Below are 23553 nucleotides of genomic sequence, written 5' to 3'. Positions count from 1 at the left end.
CCAGTTCCTGTACTCTGTACCTAAATGTGGCAAGAGCTGAATGGAAGTTGTAATGACTACGTCCCAAATTGACCAGACTAATGCTGTTCCCAAATGCGGATTATTAGCCTTGAACCTCGATGATAGGAATCAACGTGAATTGTAGCCAAATGTTTGTTTGTCGTATCCTTTTGGTGAGAGTACTCTGGTTTTGGAAGATTCAGGCATTTGGAATCCTATACATACCATGTGTGCTACTTCGAGTAGACCACACATGTTGCTAATAATTTTGTTTGGTCACTGAGCTTTTAAATGCAGAGTAAGGAAGCCCTGAGATGTACAAGGATTGGGACTGCATGGAATTAAGTCAATTTATTAAGAATTCATCACAATCATGCTACTGTATCAAGCAAGGGTGTGCTGCCTGTGGGCAATCACACCCCAAATTACATATCCCCTTTCTCTTCCCTAGCACTTCTGAGATGATGACACCATTTAAAACAGGGGGCTTTTACCACCAACGCTTACTGACCTGGGTCAAACTCCAGCCTCACCTGAGCTTTGCTAGTTCATGAAGGCGAACAAACACTTCTGTTGGTTTTACACTGCAAGAGATCCAAGCAGGTTCCAACCTGTAAGCCAGGGTGGAATGCACCTTTGCTCTTGTAGCTTCGCGAAGGGGGGCAGGTAAAGGACTGTGCATTCTGATGAGAAGGCGAGAGATAAAGAGCAACATTTCTTCTTCACTGAGGCTGACAGGACACAGAGTGAGCCTCTATCACTGAGCCAGCTGCCCAGCTAAATAAATGCAGAAGTGCACAGAATTGTTTGCTTTCCCTAAGGCCACATGAAACGAGGCTTAAGACCTTTCCCAGAGATTTTGATCTTCACTTTAGTGGCTGTAACAAGCAAACGATTTGCAGCAATATATGAGTCTATCTGTTTTAAGGATCTTACGAAACTGACACGAGTCTAGTCAACAATTGCCACATGGACCGCGTACCACAGTACCGTACTTGTATTTTAATTTTTCCAATGAATGTATTGATATATTGCTGTGCTTGCTTTCCTCTTCCTTTCTTTTCTGCAATACAATAAATAAACATTTTATTAAAAAAAATATATTGTAAGGCTGTTAGCTGAAACAATAAATAAATACATTGTAAAATAAACTGTGGAATTCATTAACACCTTGGCTGCTAGGTGTTTTCCCCTCCTATGCTGACTTTTCGTCATTCCTACTAATCATGACGAGCTCAGCTCGTCATCAGCACAGCTCAACCGTGCATCATGACGAGCTGAGCTCGTCATGAGCATGGAAAGGGTTAAGTAGTGAAATGTATAAATATAGCTTTCCCTATACACCATGAAAGCTTTTGGACCATTGGGCACATATGGGGCATATAGACATGTATGTGCGTGCATCTCATCACACAGCGGCTATGCACATATGTCTGTATGTAACATATAGACATAGATGCTACTTATTTCGCCATACAGTAATAGGTTATTAGACGCACCGAGTGTATCTCTACCAAATAGAAAGGTATGGGTGTGTCTATACACAGTGGCAGGTTATTAGAGACATGGAGTGCATATGAGGCATATAGACTTGTATGGGTGTGTCTATACCCAGTGACTGGTTATGAGGCACTTATGATGCATCTGTAACAAATGTATGATGTTACAACGCATACATTTACAATGCATGCCTTTACAATGCAGTTTTTACATCGCAACATCCTTTACAATGCCTTCTTTTTCTTTTTCATCTCATGCCATTACATCTCATTTTCAGAAACTACCTTTACAACGCATTCAATTACATCGTATTATACCTTTACAACGCATACCATTACAATGCATACCATTACATCGCATTTAAGGTAAGTGTTGTATAATATAGGGGTAATCATTACTATTCTAACTCCAGGGGGGTGCAACAGTAGGGTAAGTGTTGGATAGTGTAGTTTCAAAATGCTTTATTTGGTTTGTACAAGTACAACCATATAGCAACATTCATAAATGCAGTTGAAATCACATTTGTAAAAAGAAAAAAAGAATAATGAAACTTTTTATAAAAACAATTACATCGATATCCAAGCCAATCTAGTTAAAACCTGCAAGATATATCGCATTTGTACACAGTAAAAATTGATCACTATATTTAGCAGCAATTTAAAAGTTTAGTGCAAAACATGCCAAGAAAATAGTACAAATCAGAAAAAGGCCTATGCTGGGCATAAAGTGCAATAGTATGTGCAAAATATGCAAGGATATAACTAAAGTGCAGTGTCTTTATAGTCTCTTACGTATTTTAGCAGCAGTTTGTATATGAAAAATTTAAAAAGACGTTAGTGCATACACAACAAGTATGAAGTACAAAATAACCAAACTCATATATAAGAGAAATGCATGTGGTTTAGCAGTAGCTCACAGTTAGTCATTGGGTGTGTTTACCAACGGGGAAAACAACGGGAATCATATAATGATTGATTTCCTGTGCCCGATGCATTTAAGAACATAGATGGCTACACGGTAACACACATTCGGGGAGGACAGGTCAAACAACAATTGCATTGCAGCTCTTATATTACACGTACTGTATTCTAAAAATAATTGCTTTAAATAAAACTTTCTAAAACCAGTATAAAAATTACAAAATAGTAAAAAGTGACTGGTTATGAGGCACTTATGATGCATCTGTAACAAATTTATGATGTTACAACGCATACATTTACAATGCATGCCTTTACAATGCAGTTTTTTCATCGCAACATCCTTTACAATGCCTTCTTTTTCTTTTTCATCTCATGCCATTACATCTCATTTTCAGAAACTACCTTTACAACGCATTCAATTACATCGTATTATACCTTTACAACGCATACCATTACAATGCATACCATTACATCGCATTTAAGGTAAGTGTTGTATAATATAGGGGTAATCATTACTATTCTAACTCCAGGGGGGTGCAACAGTAGGGTAAGTGTTGGATAGTGTAGGGGTAAAAATTACTATTCTAATTCCAGTGAGTGCAACAGTAGGGTAAGTGTTGGATAGTGTAGGGGTCAAAATTACGATTCTACCTCCAGTGAGTGTAACAGTAGGGTAAGTGTTGGCTAGTGTGAGGGTACTATGCGTTGTAATGGTATGCAATGTATTGACTTGCGATGTAAAGCCTGCGTTGTAGTGACATGTTTTGTAATGACATGCGTTGCAGTAACATGCAATGTAATGGCTGCGTTGTAATAGTGTGAAGTAACAAAGGACCCCCTGATAACGGATTGAATTCCTGGGTCAGGGCATAGAACAAATGTGAGAAAAAATACCCAGGCAAATTTCCTGAACCAACTGACACATGAAGAAATAAATCAGTACATATTTAAAGAAAGATACTGCACCATTGCATGTACATATAAAGATACAAATTTAATAACATGATATTGAATAAAATTGATTCTTAATTATACAAAAAAAGATAAAAAAGATTAGTGGCATATAACAATATGCATATCTTCAATCAGATGAATAGTTCATTGGGTATAAAAGACAGATGGTTTCCTGTTTTTTGTCGACGCGTTTCGACACTTATGTGCCTTCCTCAGGACTGTACCATCACACTGTAAAAAGATTTTAAAATTGATTTTACAAATATTGTATTACTATGTACATAGCAATTAGTGCCTAGATTTTTCTAACATGTGCTCATAGTTGGTTTTTTCCATCATTGATAATACCGACTTTTAACATATCCTAAACAATTTAATTCATCTGCCCAAAAGACGAGTACAGTGCGTTAAAAAAGGACTCATTATAACAAATGTTATCTAACTAAAGACACCATACTGGTCATTTATATCTATTCATAGTATCGTGTATATAGCCAATGTCACACTCTAAACAGTAAGAACAGATAAAGAAAGAAAGAAGGAAAACGATGCACAAATGGCATAGATATATGGCTTACTAAGATAGAGAGAGCATGGAAGGTCTAGATATATGGCCCCTTTCAGATATGAAGATAAGGACCTAACTTTAGGTGTTGCACACTATTCTATATAGAGAATGTTATTTCTGACAAGTTGATATATGGTGTAGCAATATATAGCATTGCTGTGAGGTTGCACTGTATTTCACCTATTTTCTTATTGCTATTCTATTTTGGCCATAGTTGTAGCATTTATAATTTAAGAGAAGAGCTTACCTATTATAAGCAAGCGAACATATTTGATGCGATGAAACCAGTAATCAAATTGCCATCTAGGTCAGTATGCGGATTGATGGAGAACCTGCATAGTAAAAACATTATTGCTTTAATGTGCGTTTTTTGATTGAGCCAGTTTAGGTAGGGGATCTTCTAGTTGCAGGAGCATTTACCTGATTATTAACCGGTGCTTAGACTTGATAGAATACTTAGAATAATAGCTCGAATAATTTCATTCATATACTGGGCTGCTTCTATTCGCCTCGCTGGGACAAACAAAAATGGTCTGATTACTTGCATGGTAATGATATTTTGTTCTAATACGAAGGTGGAATACATGGTAGACGGCAATATTCTTTCATGAAAACAGCCATTTTTTCGCTTCCTGCCCCTGTATTTATGTATATGTTTTTTACCTTGCTGGGACAAGCAAGAATGGTCTGATTATTGGCACAATAATAATAATGTTTTGTGCCAATAAAAAGGGTGAAGTAAATAGTAGGTAGCAATATTCTTTGATAAAGACAACCATTTTTTGCTTCCCTGCCCTATATTTATATGTTTGCTTATTTAGGTAAGCCATTCTATTCTCTATGCTGCTTATTACTAAATACATGTAAACGTGTGTATCTACATATCGATATCACGCTTATTTTCTCTATTAAATTTGTATCGCTCTGAGTTCTGTATTAGTCTTACCCCGTATTTGCATTCAAACACTCCCCAACTCAAATTCGCTGGCGCATTTTGGAAAAGATTCGCATGACCAGTGCCAATGGAGGTGACAAAATCAGGAAAAAAAGAGAGGTCTATTGGATCTTTACTCTGGATACATTTACCCATGGGTTAAATAATGATCTCCCATGGATTAATGCCATAATATAAATATGAAATTAGAGAATAGAAGCAGCCCAGTATATGAATGAAATTATTCGAGCTATTTTTCTAAGTATTCTATCAAGTCTAAGCACCGGTTAATAATCAGGTAAATGCTCCTGCAACTAGAAGATCCCCTACCTAAACTGGCTCAATCAAAAAACGCACATTAAAGCAATAATGTTTTTACTATGCAGGTTCTCCATCAATCCGCATACTGACCTAGATGGCAATTTGATTACTGGTTTCATCGCATCAAATATGTTCGCTTGCTTATAATAGGTAAGCTCTTCTCTTAAATTATAAATGCTACAACTATGGCCAAAATAGAATAGCAATAAGAAAATAGGTGAAATACAGTGCAACCTCACCCTCATAGCAATGCTATATATTGCTACACCATATATCAACTTGTCAGAAATAACATTCTCTATATAGAATAGTGTGCAACACCTAAAGTTAGGTCCTTATCTTCATATCTGAAAGGGGCCATATATCTAGACCTTCCATGCTCTCTCTATCTTAGTAAGCCATATATCTATGCCATTTGTGCATCGTTTTCCTTCTTTCTTTCTTTATCTGTTCTTACTGTTTAGAGTGTGACATTGGCTATATACACGATACTATGAATAGATATAAATGACCAGTATGGTGTCTTTAGTTAGATAACATTTGTTATAATGAGTCCTTTTTTAACGCACTGTACTCGTCTTTTGGGCAGATGAATTAAATTGTTTAGGATATGTTAAAAGTCGGTATTATCAATGATGGAAAAAACCAACTATGAGCACATGTTAGAAAAATCTAGGCACTAATTGCTATGTACATAGTAATACAATATTTGTAAAATCAATTTTAAAATCTTTTTACAGTGTGATGGTACAGTCCTGAGGAAGGCACATAAGTGTCGAAACGCGTCGACAAAAAACAGGAAACCATCTGTCTTTTATACCCAATGAACTATTCATCTGATTGAAGATATGCATATTGTTATATGCCACTAATCTTTTTTATCTTTTTTTGTATAATTAAGAATCAATTTTATTCAATATCATGTTATTAAATTTGTATCTTTATATGTACATGCAATGGTGCAGTATCTTTCTTTAAATATGTACTGATTTATTTCTTCATGTGTCAGTTGGTTCAGGAAATTTGCCTGGGTATTTTTTCTCACATTCATGGCTGCGTTGTAATGACATGCGATGTAAAGGATGTTGCGATGTAATGACTGCTATGTAAAGGTAGTGCGATGTAATGACTGCGTTGTAAAGGTTGTTTCCCATATGGAACATATAGACATAGATAGTGCTTATCTTGGTACACAGTAAGGGGTGTGTTTCTCTGTACACAGAAACAGACTCTTAGATACACAGGGTGCATCTATAACGTATAGAAAAGTAGGAGCATGATATGTTTTCTCAATCACTCTCTAATACATGGTTCAAAATGTGGTTTTCTAGTTCCCCTGGCACTAAGAACTTGGTCAATGTGCCAACCCGAAACAGAAAACATATTGGACTGCAACCAACTCACAACCAATTGACCAATATTCGAGTGAGATGTGTTTTAAGTAATGATCAATCCTATGAAAATCACAGGACTAGTTAATAGAACTCAAAACCCTCTTTATTTAAGAAAGAGCTCTCCCAAGAACATGTGGAAACAATGGATGCATTTCAGAGATGTTTTTTGTTATTATTAAAAATCCCTCGTAGTGTATAGGATGTGGATTGTTACTATAATAAAGATAAACCAAATGGTAGCTTTAAGAAGGTTAGCTGCAATGTTTACTAAAAGTGTAAACAACAAAAACATTCCAACATATCTGCTGCATTAATTCTTAGCAATCTCACCCTTATTCTTCTATTCACTAAGCTAATCTTAGCCTTAAAAGAAAAGCCTGATTCGAGTTTCAGAGATGACGTACACCCGCATACCTGTTCGAAATATTATGCTTCATGTTCAATAAAGTAGCAGAGCCTGCTATTCTAATCCTGTGCTCGCAGCTTGTCTGACAAGCACAGCAAGTGAAGACTGAATCCTTCCCCGTTAGCCTTCAGGCAAAGTGGGTGATGCAATTGTACGTGGCCTGTTTTGTTTGTATTAAGGGCCGATTTCAGCATTGGTGGCACCCGGTGTGACAACCATTGTTGGCACCTCCTGCCCTCAAATACCTGCTTCTTCACAGATTCCCTCCCAGCCACCCTCCAACAGTGCCCCTCATCTCTCCATAGCACCTCTCTCACATGTATTTCATTTTTTATAGCGCTAAACATACCAGTGTAGGGTGCCAGAGCACTTTACATCACACACTAATTATGCAGAGACAATGAATCATACGTGTGGAAATCACTGTACAGGAAATGTTACATAAGACAGAGTGAACTTGAAGGTGTAGGAGTCACTCGTCATCCATACGGTTATGCGTTGTATTTTAAGAGTGCTTTGTCTGCAGAAGCACAAGCTCAGGATTTAAAAGTATCCCACTGGCTGGAGTTAGCTTTACTAATACGAATATGTTTATACCCAAACAAACCCTTTTTAGCAACATTAGGATTATTAGAGACTGTGGAAAAATCTTAGCGTTCTAACCTATACAGTGCAGGTTTCATGCAGATCTTTCATTCCAGTTCATAGCTCACTGTGCTATATTAGGATTGCATACAGGCTAGGAGGCACATTGGCTGCAGCTTTAACATATAGAAACGTACATATGTCAGTACACTCTGATAGGCTGTGAGACACGCGGGGAGTATCTTTAACACATAAACAAGCATGGATAGCTATAGCTGTACACAGTGGCAGCCTCTGAGGCACATGGGAGGGGGCATCTATAACACAGAAATGCATGGGCGCGCCTCGGCACACTGAAAGGTTAAGTGAGGCTTGGGGTGTGTCATATATACAAATATGCCGTAGTTCTGTACACGGTGTGGAGTTATGAGACACGTGCTGCGCCCATAACATATACAAATGTATGGCTGGCTATGTAGCACAGAGACTTGCACGTGCGAGGCGGTGTCTGTATACACTGAAAGGCAATGAAAGGTATGGGCTACGAAATAAATTCAAGTACGGGTGTTACTGTTCACAGTGAGAAATGTTGTGGCACTTGGGACTCATCAGCAACACATAGAAACATAAGCCTGCAGCGCGCTATATACAAACTACAAGACGTTGTGGTACAGGGGTGGAAATGTGACCCTCGAAATGTATACATGTTTCCATTTCTGTGCCGTGAAACGCTTGCAACACACAGGTGCACCCAGAACATTTAGAGTTGCGTCTATGTCTATGTGTCACTTCTGCGTACAGTGAAAGGCTTCGAGGCGCAGAATGCATATATTAGTGTACACACCCCACGGTGCAAAGAAGTGTCTCCGTCCGTGTGCACAGCGGGAGCAGGCAGACAGGGTGTCCCTATGTGCTCACGAGTGGGTCCCCTTGCAGACAGGGTGCTGATGCGAGCACGGCGCGCCCGCCAGGGTAACCTCCGGTGGAAGGGGGAGGGATGCTGGTGCAAGGGCAGGCCGGGACTGCAGTGTCCTTCATCCCTCCAGCCCCTGCCTTCACGGCGGCGCTGGGTACCACATGGGCTGCGCTTGGCTGGCGAGAGTTGCCTGTCTCCGGAGAAGCCGAGCAGAGTGCGTGGGTCCGGCAGCGGAGGGGAGGGGATGATGCTGCAGCAGGGCGCGTGTGATTGGATGTGGGGGCGGGAAGGGGAGCGCAGCGCGAGCTGGGAGAGTGCTGAGCAGGCAGTAATGACATGCACCAGCTCTCCATCCCATCGGATGCATGCATGTGCCACAGGAGAGACCTGTGAATGCAGGGGAGAGGAGACCGTAGGAGCAGGGAGCATCCGGGGTGCCCAACAATGAGGACCCAAGCCAAGGGCATCGCGCAGGGAGGGCAGGTGGCAGGTGCTCCCGTCCTGCTGGGGAGGAGAGGAAAATGAGGAGAAGAACCCTGCAGAGGGGCACGGCTACTCCTTCACTCATCCCCGCCGGGCTCTTGGGACCGGGGGCTCCGCTGACCCCCTTAAGCAGCAGCACGCGGTGGATAGATAGCAATAACAGGCTGCGTTTGTAGCTGCAGAGAAGCCCGCATCAAGGCGCTGTGACAACATGTTCCTCTCATCCCGCTCTGTGGGGTTCATTTTATCCACCGCGGAAGGATGAAAGGCTGTTGAACTCTAGGTTGCACACGGATTTCTGCTGCAGGTGCACTAACCCACTGCGCTGACCTGAGAGTAGCTGTGCGGATTGACTGGGGGATGTTCGGTCTCAGGACGCTGAGAGAGGGGCAGTAGGGGTGAGGGGAAGTGCCGGGGTCGCCCCCACTGCCGCCGCCATGCGCCGCTCCAGCACAGACGAGTCCACATACCACCGCAGTCCGTCCCTGGACAGCAAAGACTTCTCGTTCCCACAGGGGGGCGGGGCGTTCCGGCGCTACAGTAGCATGTACGGCGCCACCGGCAGCTCCTTCTTCGGCTTCCACACCAACCCCGGCCCGAAGGCCACCAAGGCCAAGTACACCTCTCCCAAGGGCAACAAGTACGTGGTGTTTTACCTGGACCTCTCCTTTATCTTTCTCCTAGAGCTGAAGCGGTGCAGCATGGCGCGCAACTGCCTCCAGTGCATCAAGTACCTCATGTTCACCTTCAACCTGCTCTTCTGGGTGAGTACACGTCACTTTCCCGCGCTTTTCTCGTGTGTGCTGCAGCCGCGCCTCTTGTATTGAGCTGGTTGTGCGCCCCTGTCAGACTGTTCCTCAGACCTCGAGGGCCCCCAAAAGTGAGCAGCTCACATAGGCTAGGTGTTTGCTTCTGAAAAGATGGACTTTAGTCGTTTCTTAATTATTAATACAATACACGGAGGGGTTGGGGTACCAGAATGCACAGGTGGACCCAAGGTTGCATGAGCTGCTCACGGGCCCTACGCAACTTGAGGTCGGTCAGCCAGAGGGCCAGATTTACAAGCCCCCTGCGCCACTTTTGCGTCATTTTTAACATGGAAAAAATGACGCAAAAGTGGCGCAAGGGTCTGGTGAATCTACTCCAGAGTGTTTACCGAGGCCGTAGTTTGTTGTATTTGTTTGTTATATCCAATGATTATATGTTTGTTGCACTTTGTTGCATAAGAAATGTTGATCAGAAGCAAGCGTTTATGAAGAAAGTAATATGCCATTTGTATACCCTGCTGCCTCTCGCGCGTGCCTGCCCTCAGAAGTATATGTGACTTTGAAAGGTCCGCCTTAGACGAAAGTCTCTTTGCTCAATTGAATGTGTCTAGGGTTGTTGAAGCTACTGTTGTATGTGAGCAGGTGCGCCAAATAAACAAATATTAGTCTCGCACAGGGATGTCCAACAAAGGTCCAAGAGGGTCAGATCTATCACTCTGATTGTCATGAAACACTTGAACGCCTTCGAGGGTCTCCAAGAGCTACAACTGCATCTTTTAGCATCGCTGGATCAGTAGCAATCCTTTCTTCGCCTCTGGAGGATGAAAGGTTGATAGGCCCGCGTGGGATGATTAGAGGCTGTTTACATACTCAGTGTTGTTTCAGCCATTGCTGATTGTTTGTGTGAAACTTGGTTTTGTTTTTAACATGAAGTCGTTGCTTCTTAGAACCCCAGTTCCAAATGTGTAGAAGGTGAGGTGTGATTGAACCTGCTCTCCCTCTCTAAGCCCCCTGTCGTTCACCCAGCACCCTGTTGGGGGCGTGGGCGGTCACATGTAGAAAGTGGTGCCCGGGTGTCCTCTTAGACAGTGGCACGCGGGGTTGCCTTTAGAACCCGGCACTGGAAGCTAACCGGGAAGGGGGGCTCTAACCTTGGGTGGGGGAGGCAATAACTTTTATTTAAAAACACCTGACCCAGAGTTCCTTGTGCATCCAGCTTTCAGGCATCAATAAAAATGTGAAGATAACTCTTGTGATTAATGTTCATGCTAGAGAGAGAGAGATCACAGCTTTGTGTAATGGCAGTTTTGACTCGCCATAAAGTAGCACAGAGGGTTACTATGCCTGCTGCAAAGAACAGATCTGTATTTTATGTGGATAGCTGATTGGATTAGTAAAGCCAGCCTTTACCAGCTCTTTAAAACAAATGAAATGTATGTTCGAGAGGAGCTATGGAGAGATGAGGGGCACTTTTGCTGGGTGTTAATGAAGGAATCCGAGGAAGAGGCATGGGGATGAGGAGACGACAAAAAACATTATCACACCAAGCGCCAACAGTGCTAAAGCCATCCCTGGTGGCCTGTCTGGGCTAACAGTCTGAATCAGAAGCCTGGGGCATGCATGCATGTCTGCTTCCTAATGCAGTTGTTTGCTTTTGCTGTGCTGTGCTATGCTGTGCTAAGTCGTTCTCTGCTATGATAGGTGCATTCACGTAGTATTGCAAACCGCATTAAATCCCCCAGCGCTTTATGGCTGGAGGCTCGTGGTCTCTTTGTATTTGAGAGGGTTATGGGTTCCACTGAAAGCTTTACTTGGAGTGTGAAGTGAGACTCCCCTGTATTAAACTTCACTGCGCCCATGCAATCTTAAGAGCAGGCAGGGGGAGGGGTGGTTGTACTCAGGGGGGAAGAGGGGTAATTACAGTGCTTCCTACAGTGGCCTCGGGGGGGGAGAGGGGGGGCAGGCTTTGGGAAGGGATATGTAGGTAGAGGCAGAAAGGGGTGCCAAGTGGGTCTCAGACTCTAGCTAGGAGGGTCAATCTGTTCCAGGAGAAAGCAAACTAACTTTATGCGCAAAAACTATACAGTGATTCTAATAGAAGAAAAGTGAACGGCCAGGAGCCGCTCTGTAATGTGGCATTTTTATGTCTTATGTATGCATGCTGGACTGAGGGCTCCTCCACGTAACACTGAGTGCCTCATCACCTTCATTCAGAAAAATACTCACACTGTTCACACTCGATACAGTTTAGGGTGAAAGATCTGCCAATATATTTTGACCATCACATATAGGTGTATTTTTAAAGGGCGTTGTTGGGAATGCTAGATATGTTTAGCGCTGCCAGGTGGCCTCACAACCTGTGCAACACCTGGCATCTGGTCACTCGCAGGTAGACCCCAGAAACCGTAGGTGGGGACATGCCAACTTTCTAAACGTGACATTTGCAAAATAATACTTTACTATCCAATAGTACCACTAAAGATGATTTTAAAAAACAAGTAGATTTAGTGGAAGAAGAATTTCTCTAGCTGCTCCCAAACTGAATTAATCACTTATCAAATGTAATAAGGTAAACCAGTGTTAGTTTATGGGAGCCTAGTCTTTCTACAGTAAAAAGCGACTTTGGAGTTTTTTCACTGCCAGACCACATAAAACATTAAACGTTTAATGCTTACTTGTTAAATATTACGCACCTTGCCTGTGAGCATTTAGGGCCTATGTTATGGGTGACATATAAGTATTAAAATTGAATGTTTTGGCCTAGCAAAAGGTGTATTATGCCAAAACAAAATGGCATTTTAAAACTGCACTGCAGACAGGCCTGAGACTTGTTAAGTGTTTTTATGGAATAATGGGTGCTGCAATCCACTAGTAGCACTGCATTTACTGGCCCTTGGTACAGGCAGTACCATCTACTAGGAACTTACAAGTATATTAAGTGAGCCAATCATGTGTATGCCAATTTGCCATGGTTAAAAGAAAAAGCACACTGGTAGAGCACACAGAGTCCCAATGCCAACAAAATGGGTTCATATACAGGTTGGGAAAATCTGGGGTGCCTGAAGGGCACATTTCCGGCACTCACATTCCTACTTGAAATGTTTTGCTTGATGGCTATATTTTACACTGTATGTATTTACTCTGATGCTATGATGACACCAAAACGAAAAGCTATGAAAAACACTGTTGAATATCAGTTTTGTCTCTATTTGTGAGGGGGTACCATCCTGCTCCATTGAAAATATAGCTTGTTTGCAGTAGTTAGCATTTTGGGGAGGCATAGTTAGATTATTTTATGCAAGGAGAATGCGGCATAAAAAAGATTGAAGATCATTGGATTAATATAAGCACAAATCCTGGTAGGTCTCAAAGGTATGTGCTTCATTTGAGCACTGCTGCAATCTGTGTTTGCGATAGTAATAACTGTGCGAACTTGTATTCACAATAAAAGAGAGAGCCTGTAAGAAAACTGACTGGATTGAGGTACAGAGTCATTTATCACTGACTAATATTACTTTCAGCAACCTACCCATCACTTTTTTTTGTTTTCATCTGTTCAATGGACCTCTTTCAAAAATAAATCGATAGAACAGAAAGATATTTACCTTGAATACCCAGGCGATTGCATTGCTGCTTGTGTTGGAGCCTATAGTCGTGTCTTAAGTGTTTCTGCAGCACCAGAAGGCAGACTCCATTTTAGAATCACCTCTACCCCAGGCACTTATCCCACCATAATCTCTTTTGATATTGAAATAGATCACACAATAAAATGCAGCGGGTTCCGCACTCTTAAAGGCAAGGCAGAAAGAGTACCATGAGTATGGATGAGTGAGCCTAGCTGCGCTTCAAACCACTGACAGGCTCGTCTCTGCAGCAGGTGCATAAACCCTCCGAGTTTCTCTCGTGGCTTCTCCATTGCCTGTGTGGTTCAAAGATCGACAAAAATGTGATTCTTGAAATCTTGCCTGGTGAATTGTCTGTATGTTTGGCACAGCACTTTATAATCATCATTATTACTCCCTATTTCAGATCGTTACAGTGACTCCCCACCATTCAGCGGCTACCATAGATTGTACTGTATTTTGTACTGTTTTAGGCCATAGCTTGCTGTGCTTTTACCCAATTTCCATAATTGTATGTACTTGTCTTTTTTTATATATTTATTTAAAGTTAATGAAATATGTGCTATTTTATCTGTGCTTTTATGTTCAAACTGGCCGAAATAAAGTTATTATTGAATTGAATTGAATTGATTGACAGTATCATGTGTCAGGGACGTATGTAGAGTCCACGTGTTCAGATAAGAAACTCGGTGGCTCTTCTGCTAGGACCTTCCAAACATTAACGCAGGGTTTGTCCTTTCCCCCAGCAGAGGACAGCCCTGATCCAGCGATCATAGAACATTAATAGAGCAGTGTTTCCTGCACCACAGCAGTGCTTGGACATGGCAAGTCTGTAGGTCCCAGTACAGTGGTACAGAGATCACCCTTGCACCCGGCAGATGTTAGAGGTCAGACAGGATCAGAGCCTTAACATACCGGTTCCTGCACCACAGCAATGCTTGGATATGGCATGTCTGTAAGTTCTAGTAGAGAGATCGCCTCTGCTCCCCCCTGCAGTTAGATGTGATCCAGGGATTAGAGGCCATTACTGTGGCAGTGTTTCCTGCACCACAGCAGTGCGTGGACATGGCAAGTCTGCAGGTCCCAGTACAGTGGTACAGAGATCTCCCCTGAGCTCTGCAGAGGTAAGATCTGCTACAGGAGTCAGAATGCATTGATATACCAGTGGTTCCTGCACCACAGCAGTGCTTGCATGTAGCAAGTCTGCGAGTTCTATTCCAGTGGCAGAGAGGTCACCCTTGCACCTGGCAGATGTTAGATACCAGACAGGATCAGAGCCTTAACATAGCGGTTCCTGCACCACAGCAATGCTTGGATATGGCATGTCTGTAAATTCTAGTAGAGAGATCGCCCCTGCTCCCCCCCTGCGGTTAGATGTGATCCAGGGATTAGAGACCATTACTGTGGCAGTGTTTCCTGCACCACAGCAGCGCTTGCATATGGCAAGTCTGTACAGAGATCGCCCCTGATCCCACCCGAGGTTAGATGTGATCCAGGGATTAGAGGCCATAACTGTGGCAGTGTTTCCTGCACCACAGCAGTGCTTGCATATGGCATGTCTGTACAGAGATCGCCCCTTCTCCCACCCGAGGTTAGATGTGATCCAGGGATTAGAGGCCATAACTGTGGCAGTGTTTCCTGCACCACAGCAGTGCTTGCATATGGCATGTCTGTACAGAGATCGCCCCTGATCCCACCCGAGGTTAGATGTGATCCAGGGATTAGAGGCCATAACTGTGGCAGTGTTTCCTGCACCACAGCAGTGCTTGCATATGGCATGTCTGTACAGGTATCGCCCCTGATCCCACCCGAGGTTAGATGTGATCCAGGGATTAGAGGCCATTACTGTGGCAGTGTTTCCTGCACCACAGCAGCGCTTGCATATGGCAAGTCTGTACAGAGATCGCCCCTTCTCCCACCCGAGGTTAGATGTGATCCAGGGATTAGAGGCCATTACTGTGGCAGTGTTTCCTGCACCACAGCAGTGCTTGCATATGGCATGTCTGTACAGAGATCGCCCCTGATCCCACCCGAGGTTAGATGTGATCCAGGGATTAGAGGCCATTACTGTGGCAGTGTTTCCTGCACTACAGCAGCGCTTGCATATGGCATGTCTGTACAGAGATCGCCCCTGATCCCACCCGAGGTTAGATGTGATCCAGGGATTAGAGGCCATTACTGTGGCAGTGTTTCCTGCACCACAGCAGCGCTTGCATATGGCATGTCTGTACAGAGATCGCCCCTGATCCCCCCCTGCGGTTAGATGTGATCCAGGGATTAGAGACCATTACTGTGGCAGTGTTTCCTGCACCACAGCAGCGCTTGCATATGGCAAGTCTGTACAGAGATCGCCCCTTCTCCCACCCGAGGTTAGATGTGATCCAGGGATTAGAGGCCATAACTGTGGCAGTCTTTCCTGCACCACAGCAGCGCTTGCATATGGCATGTCTGTACAGAGATCGCCCCTGATCCCACCCGAGGTTAGATGTGATCCAGGGATTAGAGGCCATAACTGTGGCAGTGTTTCCTGCACCACAGCAGTGCTTGCATATGGCATGTCTGTACAGAGATCGCCCCTGATCCCACCCGAGGTTAGATGTGATCCAGGGATTAGAGGCCATTACTGTGGCAGTGTTTCCTGCACCACAGCAGCGCTTGCATATGGCAAGTCTGTACAGAGATCGCCCCTTCTCCCACCCGAGGTTAGATGTGATCCAGGGATTAGAGGCCATTACTGTGGCAGTGTTTCCTGAACCACAGCAGCGCTTGCATATGGCATGTCTGTACAGAGATCGCCCCTGATCCCACCCGAGGTTAGATGTGATCCAGGGATTAGAGGCCATTACTGTGGCAGTGTTTCCTGCACCACAGCAGTGCTTGCATATGGCATGTCTGTACAGAGATCGCCCCTGATCCCATCTGAGGTTGGATGTGATCCAGGGATTGGAGGCCATTACTGTGGCAGTGTTTCCTGCACCACAGCAGTGCTTGCATATGGCATGTCTGTACAGAGATCGCCCCTGATCCCACCCGAGGTTAGATGTGATCCAGGGATTAGAGGCCATTACTGTGGCAGTATTTCCTGCACCACAGCAGTGCTTGCATATGGCATGTCTGTACAGAGATCGCCCCTGATCCCACCCGAGGTTAGATGTGATCCAGGGATTAGAGGCCATTACTGTGGCAGTGTTTCCTGCACCACAGCAGCGCTTGCATATGGCATGTCTGTACAGAGATCGCCCCTGATCCCACCCGAGGTTAGATGTGATCCAGGGATTAGAGGCCATTACTGTGGCAGTGTTTCCTGCACCACAGCAGCGCTTGCATATGGCATGTCTGTACAGAGATCGCCCCTGATCCCACCCGAGGTTAGATGTGATCCAGGGATTAGAGGCCATTACTGTGGCAGTGTTTCCTGCACCACAGCAGCGCTTGCATATGGCATGTCTGTACAGAGATCGCCCCTGATCCCACCCGAGGTTAGATGTGATCCAGGGATTTGAGGCCATTACTGTGGCAGTGTTTCCTGCACCACAGCAGTGCTTGCATATGGCATGTCTGTACAGAGATCGCCCCTGATCCCACCCGAGGTTAGATGTGATCCAGGGATTAGAGGCCATTACTGTGGCAGTGTTTCCTGCACCACAGCAGTGCTTGCATATGGCATGTCTGTACAGAGATCGCCCCTGATCCCACCCGAGGTTAGATGTGATCCAGGGATTAGAGACCATTACTGTGGCAGTTTTTCCTGCACCACAGCAGTGCTTGCATATGGCATGTCTGTACAGAGATCGCCCCTGATCCCACCCGAGGTTAGATGTGATCCAGGTATTAGAGGCCATTACTGTGGCAGTGTTTCATGCACCACAGCAGTGCTTGCATATGGCATGTCTGTACAGAGATCGCCCCTGATCCCACCCGAGGTTAGATGTGATCCAGGGATTAGAGGCCATTACTGTGGCAGTGTTTCCTGCACCACAGCAGTGCTTGCATATGGCATGTCTGTACAGAGATCGCCCCTGATCGCACCCGAGGTTAGATGTGATCCAGGGATTAGAGGCCATTACTGTGGCAGTGTTTCCTGCACCACAGCAGCGCTTGCATATGGCATGTCTGTACAGAGATCGCCCCTGATCCCACCCGAGGTTAGATGTGATCCAGGGATTAGAGGCCATTACTGTGGTAGTGTTTCCTGCACCACAGCAGCGCTTGCATATGGCATGTCTGTACAGAGATCGCCCCTGATCCCACCCGAGGTTAGATGTGATCCAGGGATTAGAGGCCATTACTGTGGCAGTGTTTCCTGCACCACAGCAGCGCTTGCATATGGCATGTCTGTACAGAGATCGCCCCTGATCCCACCCGAGGTTAGATGTGATCCAGGGATTAGAGGCCATTACTGTGGCAGTGTTTCCTGCACCACAGCAGCGCTTGCATATGGCATGTCTGTACAGAGATCGCCCCTGATCCCACCCGAGGTTAGATGTGATCCAGGTATTAGAGGCCATTACTGTGGCAGTGTTTCCTGCACCACAGCAGTGCTTGCATATGGCATGTCTGTACAGAGATCGCCCCTGATCCCACCCGAGGTTAGATGTGATCCAGGGATTAGAGGCCATTACTGTGGCAGTGTTTCCTGCACCACAGCAGTGCTTGCATATGGCATGTCTGTACAGAGATCGCCCCTGATCCCACCCGAGGTTAGATGTGATCCAGGGATTAGAGGCCATTACTGTGGCAGTGTTTCCTGCACCACAGCAATGCTTGGATATGTCATGTCTGTAAGTTCTAGTAGAGAGATCGCCCCTGCTCCCCCCCTGCGGTTAGATGTGATCCAGGGATTAGAGACCATTACTGTGGCAGTGTTTCCTGCACCACAGCAGTGCTTGCATATGGCATGTCTGTACAGAGATCGCCCCTGATCCCACCCGAGGTTAGATGTGATCCAGGGATTAGAGGCCATTACTCTGGCAGTTTTTCCTGCACCACAGCAGTGCTTGCATATGGCATGTCTGTACAGAGATCGCCCCTGATCCCCCCGAGGTTAGATGTGATCCAGGGATTAGAGGCCATTACTCTGGCAGTGTTTCCTGCACCACAGCAGTGCTTGCATATGGCATGTCTGTACAGAGATCGCCCCTGATCCCACCCGAGGTTAGATGTGATCCAGGGATTAGAGGCCATTACTCTGGCAGTTTTTCCTGCACCACAGCAGTGCTTGCATATGGCATGTCTGTACAGAGATCGCCCCTGATCCCCCCGAGGTTAGATGTGATCCAGGGATTAGAGGCCATTACTCTGGCAGTGTTTCCTGCACCACAGCAGTGCTTGCATATGGCACGTCTGTACAGAGATCGCCCCTGATCCCACCCGAGGTTAGATGTGATCCAGGGATTAGAGGCCATAACTGTGGCAGTGTTTCCTGCACCACAGCAGCGCTTGCATATGGCATGTCTGTACAGAGATCGCCCCTGATCCCACCCGAGGTTAGATGTGATCCAGGGATTAGAGGCCATTACTGTGGCAGTGTTTCCTGCACCACAGCAGTGCTTGCATATGGCATGTCTGTACAGAGATCGCCCCTGATCCCACCCGAGGTTAGATGTGATCCAGGGATTAGAGGCCATTACTGTGGCAGTGTTTCCTGCACCACAGCAGCGCTTGCATATGGCATGTCTGTACAGAGATCGCCCCTGATCCCACCCGAGGTTAGATGTGATCCAGGGATTAGAGGCCATTACTGTGGCAGTGTTTCCTGCACCACAGCAGTGCTTGCATATGGCATGTCTGTACAGAGATCGCCCCTGATCCCACCCGAGGTTAGATGTGATCCAGGGATTAGAGGCCATTACTGTGGCAGTGTTTCCTGCACCACAGCAGTGCTTGCATATGGCATGTCTGTACAGAGATCGCCCCTGATCCCACCCGAGGTTAGATGTGATCCAGGGATTAGAGGCCATTACTGTGGCAGTGTTTCCTGCACCACAGCATTGCTTGCATATGGCATGTCTGTACAGAGATCGCCCCTGATCCCACCCGAGGTTAGATACGATCCAGGGATTAGAGGCCATTACTGTGGCAGTGTTTCCTGCACCACAGCAGCGCTTGCATATGGCATGTCTGTACAGAGATCGCCCCTGATCCCACCCGAGGTTAGATGTGATCCAGGGATTAGAGGCCATTACTGTGGCAGTGTTTCCTGCACCACAGCAGTGCTTGCATATGGCATGTCTGTACAGAGATCGCCCCTGATCCCACCCGAGGTTAGATGTGATCCAGGGATTAGAGGCCATTACTGTGGCAGTGTTTCCTGCACCACAGCAGCGCTTGCATATGGCATGTCTGTACAGAGATCGCCCCTGATCCCACCCGAGGTTAGATGTGATCCAGGGATTAGAGGCCATTACTGTGGCAGTGTTTCCTGCACCACAGCAGTGCTTGCATATGGCATGTCTGTACAGAGATCGCCCCTGATCCCACCCGAGGTTAGATGTGATCCAGGGATTAGAGGCCATTACTGTGGCAGTGTTTCCTGCACCACAGCAGCGCTTGCATATGGCATGTCTGTACAGAGATCGCCCCTGATCCCACCCGAGGTTAGATGTGATCCAGGGATTAGAGGCCATTACTGTGGCAGTGTTTCCTGCACCACAGCAGCGCTTGCATATGGCATGTCTGTACAGAGATCGCCCCTGATCCCACCCGAGGTTAGATGTGATCCAGGGATTAGAGGCCATTACTGTGGCAGTTTTTCCTGCACCACAGCAGCGCTTGCATATGGCATGTCTGTACAGAGATCGCCCCTGATCCCACCCGAGGTTAGATGTGATCCAGGGATTAGAGGCCATTACTGTGGCAGTGTTTCCTGCACCACAGCAGTGCTTGCATATGGCATGTCTGTACAGAGATCGCCCCTGATCCCACCCGAGGTTAGATGTGATCCAGGGATTAGAGGCCATTACTGTGGCAGTGTTTCCTGCACCACAGCAGCGCTTGCATATGGCATGTCTGTACAGAGATCGCCCCTGATCCCACCCGAGGTTAGATGTGAGCCAGGGATTAGAGACAAATACTGTGGCATTAATGTACCACAGCAAGAACTGGATATGTCCATCCTGTAGGTTCAAGTGTAGTGCTATAGTATCATTCTTGCACCCAAGCGGAGGGTAAACGAAATAAAGGAGTTCTTAGAACACCGGGTTTGGAGGAGTTTCTGCACCACAGCGTTGGCAGGCCGGGCGACCCTGTTCATCTTGTATGGTGTATTAGTGACCGCTCCTCCTGTGCATTACTTGGAACGGACGGGCGGTCCAGGTGGTTCTGCTACAGTTGTATCGAGGCCACTTTGGTACTTCAATAGGTGTTAGAATGGAAGCCTTGTGTTTTGGGTTCAGTAGCACAGTGATTGCGCCAGTACTACCACAAGGGATGGAAGGCAATCCTGAGGGTCCAAGTACGGTGATATAGTGATCACCCCTATACCCAATGGGCCGATCTTGGAGGTTTCAGTAGAGTCGTTTATGTTATGTTATGTTAATTTCGATTTATATAGCGCCAAATCACCGACAGGTCTCTTAGCGCTTGCTTTGGGAACCCGTCCTGGCTTTCCCTGCGAGATAACCCCTACTGGGAATCCCCAAGGTAAAGACCTGGCATCCCATCACAGTGGGACCGTAGTGGAGATTAATCAAACTATTGCCCAGAGTTGCAGAGTGTGAACCCATGATTTGAGTAGGCACCGAGGCGAGAATTATCGAGTACGTGGACATTTTGAGCTCAAGACCCTGCCGCATCGGGAATTGAACCCTGGTCCCGGGTCTGCCTCCTCTAACCAGTGAGCCACACTTCTCCTTTAGCCACACTTCTCCTTTAGTGGCAGCTCCTGTACCAAGGAGGGGTTTCTTCAGGTAATCCTGGAGTTACCTGTAGATCATGGCAGGGGTTGGGCTCAGTGCTCCAGAAAGATTAATACATCACCTTAGCGTTGAGTCTTGTACCACAGCAAAGTTTATGGGTTCTGATAGGGCACTAATGTCTTATCAATTAACGTATTCTGGTGCATAGGTATAATTTACGATACAGAAAAGGGGCGACATTATATGTGTATCCGCGTTCTCACAACTCTGTGCACATGGATCTCCTCTAGACAACTGGGGAGGTTGTGATGATCACTTATTTCTTGGACTAAGACATTGTTTTATTAAAACAATTGATGGTGACCTGTTGCATCTACATCACCCACCACAACCATCGTGCTTCACGTGCTAGGAATTCCTCTAACAGTCCATTTAACTCTGTTTTTTATCCTAATTTGTCCAGTTGTAGATCAAAGCATGCTAGTAACTTGCAGTATGCACTGGCTATTGAAAGAGAACCAGGAATTGCAAACATGGTGTCCTGGTGAAATACATTTTGTTACATTTGCATAGACACTTAAATTCATGACGAGGCCTCAAATCGCTTCCGGCTAGACGAGTAGCAGTAATTGGCTACTCCATTTGATGTACTTATTTAGTAGTGTGGATTTAGAGTGGCCTATGTGGGAAGGGTGTTGTTGCTGTGCATAAGCTTCTTTGTAATGCTCCAAGCATGTCGTATTGTACTTGGACACGCACTTTGGCATCCACTGAAGAGGGAGAAGAGAGCTAGAGTTGCATTTTGCATATAGTTGACATGTTAACGTTGGAGGTTACTTTGTTTGTTGTGAAATGTTTACAAGGATGTAGGTGCCCCATGTGGGAAGACTTTTGGTGTCACCCGTGAGGTCTGGTGCTCCAAACCAGTGTTTGTGAACTTTGTTGTGCTGAAGCATGGGATAATGCGGAGAACTGTAGGAGAGACTGGATTGCACAAAGTACACTTGCCTTTTCCAACAAATGGATAGGTAGATATTGTGATGTAGATCTTTAGATGGTGGGCTGCATATGTGTAGTGAGTGGTGGGATAGGAATAGATTGTATGTCAAACTTAAGTTTTATGGTGCCGCAGTCACGAACTATGTTCACACAGCTGCACGTATGCCTTGTGTGCATCGGAAGCGTTGGGTGGGTAGAAAGAGTTGAAAGTGTTATCCTCCTCTTAGAGAAAGAAAGGTGGGCTTGGGATGAAACAGGTATTTACTGCCTGACTGAATTCCAGGTGATCCAGACTGATGCTCTGGAGCTTTCTGAACTGAGAAGGAAGGACTCCCTACTTGCATTTTCTTGAAGAGCGGGTCGTTCAAGAGTGGAGTCAGTCTTGAGTGCAGCATGCTCTTTTGGGTGAATCACTAAAGTTTAATTGGAAGAAGGTGGGCATGATGCCAAAGATAGCCCTGCAGTAAACCTGAAGGCCTTGACTGAGCTGCGCAGGACCATTGGCGGCCAATCAAGGCACTGTCATTGTGGTCTGATGTCTCCTAAGCATAGAGGCTGCCGGTGTCTGGTGACTTCTGTCTGGATTCTCTGCAACCTTTGTAGTAGGTAAAGTGGCACTCTAAGGTATAGGCCTAAAGCTTAGACGTGACAGCGCCAATCCATTGCAATGGTGACTTGGAGTCTCTGTTGGATACCTAGGTGAGGCATAGGGATCCTAAGGTGAAGAAAGCCCTTCTGTAAACTTGATTTACGCCAGTTGTATTGCAGACAAGAGAGATACACAATTGTACATTGTATCTATGAGATGTATACATACGTTGTGTGGTGTTGCCATGTATATCCCCCCCCCCCCCAAAAAAAAAAAACTTTAGCTTGAAGCCCATGAACACTCCCAGATTTCTTACTTGTGTTGATGTGTGGTGATGGCACAGGATTCTGAGGTCAAAAGGTGGTACAATGATACTTCACTCCGTTTCTTTGGATGAGCATTACTTTTTTTGATGAGTTGAGTTTGATGTTGTTGTGCGAATGTACCATCCATTGGCCCATAGTGGAGAGACATTGGTTTAGGCACAGGAGGCTATTTTTGCTTGAGCAGGACATGATGTGTAGTAGGTTAGATTGAAAGAGTTGATAATGTCTGTTAGTGGGCTCAGGTTCGCATTGGAGGGGAGTGAAGAAATGATGTAACCTTGCCGGATGCTTGTGGTGGTGGGGAAAGGGGTTGAAGAATTCGGTGAAGCGAGATGATGCTAAATCTTTTGTAGAGGAAATCCAGTCAAGAATTGTTTCCTGAATGCTAAGTTTGTTCAGCCTCTGTATTGGG

At 45.3% G+C, this 23553-nt stretch overlaps 1 protein-coding gene across 1 annotated transcript in view; it reads left to right on the top strand.

Annotated features, from left to right (window-relative positions):
* Nucleotides 1-9295: 9295 nt before the first annotated feature.
* Nucleotides 9296-23553, top strand: part of TSPAN4 (tetraspanin 4) — a 766988-nt gene continuing 752730 nt past the window's right edge. Inside the window, exon 1 of the mRNA XM_086957743.1 lies at nt 9296-9745. Coding sequence (XP_086813869.1) covers nt 9419-9745 — 327 coding nt within the window. The 5' untranslated portion in view covers nt 9296-9418. The remainder of the gene's footprint in view (nt 9746-23553) is intronic.

The sequence above is a fragment of the Lissotriton vulgaris genome, chromosome 2_1 (genome assembly GCF_964263255.1).
Source record: "Lissotriton vulgaris chromosome 2_1, aLisVul1.2, whole genome shotgun sequence".
NCBI classification, from domain to species: domain Eukaryota; kingdom Metazoa; phylum Chordata; class Amphibia; order Caudata; family Salamandridae; genus Lissotriton; species Lissotriton vulgaris.
Note: the sequence above shows the minus strand (reverse complement) of the source record. Positions and strands in the feature narration are given on the sequence as shown.